Genomic DNA, 6,000 nt, shown 5'->3' with positions numbered 1-6,000 from the left:
TTGAACTTTGAATTATTATTCCTATTATTATTATTATTATTTATTATACGATGTAGAAGTCTGATTTTAGAAAAATTTTGTTAGAATGTAGACGATAATACTAAGTACGCAAAATGCAAGTTTGATAGAAATATCTCAAAAAATAACTAAGTTTTTATACAATGGTTTGGTTTATTATACGATGTAGAAGTCTGATTTTAGAAAAATTTTGTTAGAATGTAGACGATAATACTAAGTACGCAAAATGCAAGTTTGATAGAAATATCTCAAAAAATAACTAAGTTTTTATACAATGGTTTGATTTTCGATTGATATAGTATTCCTATTTACATCAAATTTGATCAGAATGTATAAGATAACAGCAAATATTATATTTGTAATATTTCTTAAGATATCTCAAAAAACAACTTAGTTTTTTATACTATTGTTTTATTTTTAATTGACCATTCCAATTCCAATAATTTAGTAGTCCGATTTTCGAAAAACTCAGTCAGAATTTGCAATATATTACTAGGTACACAATCTACATGTTTAGTAAAGATATCTCAAAAAATAACGCAGTTTCTTAAACTAAAACTAAATTTCTGAATTTGTTTTTCATACTTAAGGTGGATTTTTGATCAATCCATTCTATGATGCTTTATGATGCCAAATGGACTGATTTGAATAAAAAAATTTCAGAATGTATAAGGTAACAGTCAATACACAATTTGTGATTTATAACTTGATTTTCGACCTATATAGTACTCTTTTTTTAACCAGTATCTATAAGATAATATCAACTGCATTAACTGTGAGTTTGGCTCAGATATCTCAACAAAAAACCACAGATCTCATACTTAAACTCCTCTCAATGCATTACAAATAAGGTGATATAATTAAAATACTCTCTACAAGGGTATACAAACAATGGAGGCGCCTCTGGCCAACTGGTGTGGCAACCTCTGGCAACTGCGACCGCGACCGCAGTTCTTTTTGCGTGAAATTCGACAATGCAAAAGGAATAACAAGAGCTGAAAGTCTTGATTCAAAAATCGTTGTTTGCTGTTATTAGTTTCTGTGCCTTGAGACGGTTTTAATTAACGCCGCCAATGCACTGAGTGCCAAACAGTTCAGTGAACAGCTGCCAAGTTCCCACACTCTCTCACTCTCTCCCTTTTTCACTCTTTCCCTCTCCCTCACACTCTGTGTCTCTCGCTTTGTCTAACTGGATGCTCGAGCCGACCAAATCCTTTACGCCTCCTCGCATTCTTGTGCAATTAGTGCGGCCAGCAAGGATAAGATAACCCCAAAAGTTTCATCTGACAAAGCAAAAACAATCAAGCCACAGGAATCGTCGATGAATCCAGTTTGTGGCACAGTTTCGTCCTCCTTCTCCTCCTCCTCCTACCACTTCTCCTTGCCCCAAACCAGATATCTCAATCCTAAAGATTCATCCCATCGAGTTGCCCCAAAAAGCTCACAATAAATATCATTGCAGGAAAAAACAACTTTAAATTCATAAGGTTTTATAACCTTTAACTCACTTAATATAAGAATAATGTATATGGTCAATATGTGTATCCAATCATATAAATTTTTTTAATAATAACTATTTAACTTGAAAAAAAAAATGAATGAATACGATTTTACAAAATTAGTTAAAAAAATGGTAAGCACATAATTTATTTAAAAAAAATCTTAATATAATTAAAATGTGCAATTATTGTAGACTTATTAATTTACTAAAGTATAGGATATTTCACAGTGCTTCATGCTGCTTTGCATTTCAAAAGTTATTCAAACCAAAATATTTGAGTTTGTTAAATCAAAGTTTCAGAAAGTATTCAGACAGGTTTAAAAATTCGCACTGATCTAGCAAACTTTAATCCTAAGTGAAATTTAACGAATATAAAAATGTAAAAATCTAAAAGCTAGAGTTGCATTAATACACAAAAAAATTATGCACTTACAATAGTTTGTTGTAGAAAATGGAAAACTTTGAAACAAGTTAAAGGAAACATTAAACATGAGTTTGACTTTGCATTTAAATGAAAAATGTTTTGCCAGTGGAAAAGTTGGTTAAGTTTAAAAGAAGCTGCAACTCACAAGTAAAACTTAAGGTTAGAAGACACCTCTCTCTTTCCTTGATTGAAAATCACCCTCAATTTTCCTCCATTTTATAGCTGCGTCAAGGCCACAAAACGAATACAAAACTCCCTTTTTATGATGCCTGCGATTCCTCTCACAATTCATATTTATATTTGTATACATATGTACATTTATCCTTATGTGTTTGTATATAAATACAAGAAGCCACTAATGTCTTGAGAATCTGAAGATGCTCTCACAACTGTTTACATTTAATTCGTTTAAATGCACAACATGTTTACTTAACACAAGTCCATCTTCTTCTTATATGGAAAAGTGTTAGTACTCGTATTTGTACACTTCACATTCCTCCCTAAAACTTCAGATTTCCTCTTTGTCTTGAGAAATTCATGGTGTAGACAAAGTGCTTGGAAAACAATCAAATTTTAGATTGTAATTTCACATTTTGATAATTGAACTTCTTTAAATATTAATTTTAAAAATTTGTAATTAATTTCCAAATACATATTTTGAATATAGGCGCCTTCTTACTCATAGCGCGTTCTAGAAAGTCAACAGTTGACAAAAATGTTGCGCATATAGCGAATACCAGCAGAGGGCGCTAATAATTTATAAATTTCATTCTCTCAAATGCTCCTTTTTTGGAATTTTCCCTGATTAATAAATGTTTTTTAATCTCATCTAAAGTAAAAGTTTATGTTTTATCATTGAATTTTAAATGAATCATAAATTAATCCCAAGACTTAACTTAAATCGACATGTGGCCGTTGACCTTAGTAAAGATAAATTAAGCGAACTCTAGCTACATATCTAGATACTAATAATGACATTTGAGTTGAAAAACGAACTCATGTAATGGGTTTATGTCTTAGCTACGCGTTCAGCAGTAATCAACTGTTGCCAAACATGTTGAGCTTAGATTATCCTCACACTAGATGGCGCTAATATCCGCTAAAAAATCAATAGATGACGCAATCTTTTATATAAACCGCGCATGCGTAAATTAAGTAAAGTAAAACTTGGAAATTTAACTCTCTTTTAATTTACCCCACAAGTTAGATTTTGAATCTTTGAGAAAATAAATTAAAAATAAATAAATTTACGAGTTTTTTATCGTTTAGAAGAATAAACTGATTCTCTTATACTCTTATTAGATTTCTCTGGGCGCTTAAATAATTTTTTATATGATATTTACACAAAATAAAAACCAATTATATAAGTTGTTTAGCACAAATGCAATGTATTTTCTTATAGCTAAAGTTTCAACATATTTTGATCAAAGTTGTTAGAGATGTTGGAGTAAGTTGCTTATTTATAGGCCATGTCTGGCCATCGTGTCTGTGATCCACTGTACATACGGGGCCACATTGGTATAGATACCCGGCAGACTGATCTGTCCGCAGGAAGTGACGCCCATGCTCACAATGCCGAACTCCACCATGCGCACCTTGTACTCATCCAGGTAGAGGGAGGGGGCCTGAAGCGGTCCTCCAGAGTCACCCTTACAGGAGTCCTGCAGGTCGCCGCCTCCCACACAGAGCTGAGTGTCCAGGACATCACGTCGATAGGCACGGGAACAGGCTGATCGGGGCTGGATCGGAACACTCGCCTGCAGCAGAACATCCGAGGAGGATCCATTCTCGGTGGTGCCCCAACCCGTAACAAAGTAATTGGACAGAGATTCCGCCTCTTGCTTCAGTTTATCCGTGATAGGCAGACAAATGGGCTTGACGTGTTCTACAAATATAGAGAGTTATTATTTACTTAAAATTATTTTAAAAAAATATCCTACTCTCAAAGGTCACGCTGGAGTTCAGACGCAGCAGGGCAATGTCATTTGTAATGCGCCTGGAATCGTATTTCTCATGTAGCAGGAACTTCTCTATGCCCACATCCTTCACTGGCGGAGCGCACTTCTCTTTGCGTCCCTGCCGTCTGCAGTCCCTCTCCGTGGAAATGCGATGCTCTCCCAGTCGAATTTCGTAACTAAAATAAAGTATTCTTGAATTAGTAATCTTGCATATATTCTTGATCAGCATCAATAGCCGAGTCGATATAGCAATGTCCGTTTGTCCGTCTGTCTGTCCGTCTGTCTGTCCGTCTGTCTGTCCGTCTGTCCGTCTGTATGAGCGCCTTGATCTCAAAGACTATTAGAGATAGAGACACCAAACTTGGTATGTAGGTTCCTCTATATTGCAAGCAGATCAAGTTTTCTAAATTCGGCCACACCCCCTTCATCGCCCACAAATCGAAAAAAAAAAAATTCACATCCAAATTATAAGAACAATTTAAAAGCTAGTTACACCAAATTTGGTATGTAGATTCCTCTATATTGCAGGCAGGTCAAGTTTGTTTCTTTTTCAAATCGGACCACTATATCAAGTCTTAGTATGAAAATCTTTTATGTTTTATGAGACATTTTAGTATTGTTATTTAATAAACAATTCATTTGAAGTTTTTCCAATTTTTTTCAAAAAAAAATTTTTTTTTATAATTATTTTTGTATAATTTTTAAAACTAAAACTATTGCACATTGTCTAATTTTTATCTTCTTAAATTTACTTTCATACTTTTGTGTAAGAAATATTCTTAATTTATTTATAAGTACATATTTATTATTTATTTCATATTTTTTAATCTTCCAAATTTTTCTTCCCCCACTTTTGAACTTTTAGTGTTATTTATCAATATTATTGCATACTCACAGTTGATCCTCCAGTCCATATACACAATGTGCAGCGGTCAGAATATAACCTAAGGAGAACTATTAGATAAGGAGATAAGGTAACAGAAAATGAGAAGTGCACCTACGATTTGAGATGAGAGTGCCACCGCAGAGGAAACGAGATTGGCCAATGCTCTGATAACGCAACAAAGCCATCCAAGGTCTGGAGGAGAGCTGAACTTCATAACCATTGGACACACGCTGGCTGAGAATGGTTCCACAGGTGAAGTTGCTACTTTTAAATAGCTTCATGACCTTGGAGTTGTGCTGAATTTGATTGTTGGCACAGCAAAAGTGTCCCTATAAATCCGTGGAGGGGGAAAATTCATGAGATGCACACATATGGAATATATTGAGTCGAGGGGGATTTTTACCACATTGTTAAACTCGCCACAGGCTGCATTCTTTAAATAGCCAGCATATTCTGGAGACAGACCCTGTCCACTTTTTTGGGCCTTCAGAAGTTGTTGCTCAATGTCGGAGCAGGAGGAGAATGGCATACATTGACCACTGTCTCCATTTGGGGTATTGCAATCATCGGCGTAGGCTGAGTTAACGTCAATGCAAGCAATTAATATATACGGAAAAACAACAAAACAAGTCTTGGGAACAATTCTAACTCACCTGCTTGAGCCGATCTAGCGCCAACTACGACTAGACAGAGGAACGCAACGAGGAAGCAGCAACGAGGCATCTTGAGAACTTCTGATCTTGAGATTGTGTAGATAAAGCCGCACTATTATTAATTCGAACTGTCTCAACTGGCGCTCCAAGCGCGACTGCGAGAATTGCGCTCCAAACACTCACTTTATACGAGTACTCATGCGAATATACTCAACTCAACTCGACTCAACTCGATTTAGATTCCAATTTTAATTCTCAGCTAATCTCTCTCAGCTCATCTCTCTCTCTCCCGCATTTTTTATTGGTTTTTACCACTTTTTAAGTAGCTGGGAAACATGTTCTCAAGTGTTTGACTTTCTCTCTGAGGCAATTAAATCAAGTTCTATAATTATTTGATCATTATCAATGATCAAAAATTATTGCAAACATTTAAATGTTTGTTTTTTTTACTAAGAATCAATGTTTTACTCATCAATCAACTCGTTTAGCATTTGTTTACATACACAATACAGAAGAGAATCGAAATCTGAATCTTAATTCAGCGTCTCTCAGCGCCTTAT

General features: G+C 34.9%; 1 protein-coding gene across 1 annotated transcript; it reads right to left on the bottom strand.

Annotated features, from left to right (window-relative positions):
* Positions 1 to 3,307: 3,307 nt before the first annotated feature.
* Positions 3,308 to 5,580, bottom strand: LOC117789418 (serine protease grass). The gene is made up of 6 exons (XM_034628441.1): positions 5,441 to 5,580; positions 5,191 to 5,363; positions 4,903 to 5,116; positions 4,797 to 4,845; positions 3,884 to 4,077; positions 3,308 to 3,828 (listed from the first exon to the last, which is right to left on the bottom strand). The coding sequence occupies exons 1-6, from the start codon at positions 5,508 to 5,510 to the stop codon at positions 3,404 to 3,406; spliced, it is 1,125 nt and encodes a 374-aa protein (XP_034484332.1). The 5' UTR covers positions 5,511 to 5,580; the 3' UTR covers positions 3,308 to 3,403.
* Positions 5,581 to 6,000: the final 420 nt, after the last annotated feature.

Source organism: Drosophila innubila, assembly GCF_004354385.1.
Source record: "Drosophila innubila isolate TH190305 chromosome 3R unlocalized genomic scaffold, UK_Dinn_1.0 2_E_3R, whole genome shotgun sequence".
NCBI classification, from domain to species: domain Eukaryota; kingdom Metazoa; phylum Arthropoda; class Insecta; order Diptera; family Drosophilidae; genus Drosophila; species Drosophila innubila.
This window is presented reverse-complemented; position numbering and strand designations above follow the sequence as displayed.

Bases quoted from the DNA above. Each gene is read 5' to 3' on its own strand.
- LOC117789418 (XM_034628441.1), bottom strand. From the start codon at position 5,510: ATGCCTCGTTGCTGCTTCCTCGTTGCGTTCCTCTGTCTAGTCGTAGTT. The intron at 5,364-5,440 runs GTGAGTTAGAAT...ACGTTAACTCAG, and splicing joins CGCTAGATCGGCTCAAGCAG to CCTACGCCGATGATTGCAAT. The intron at 3,829-3,883 runs GTAGGATATTTT...CTATATTTGTAG, and splicing joins CTCCAGCGTGACCTTTGAGA to AACACGTCAAGCCCATTTGT.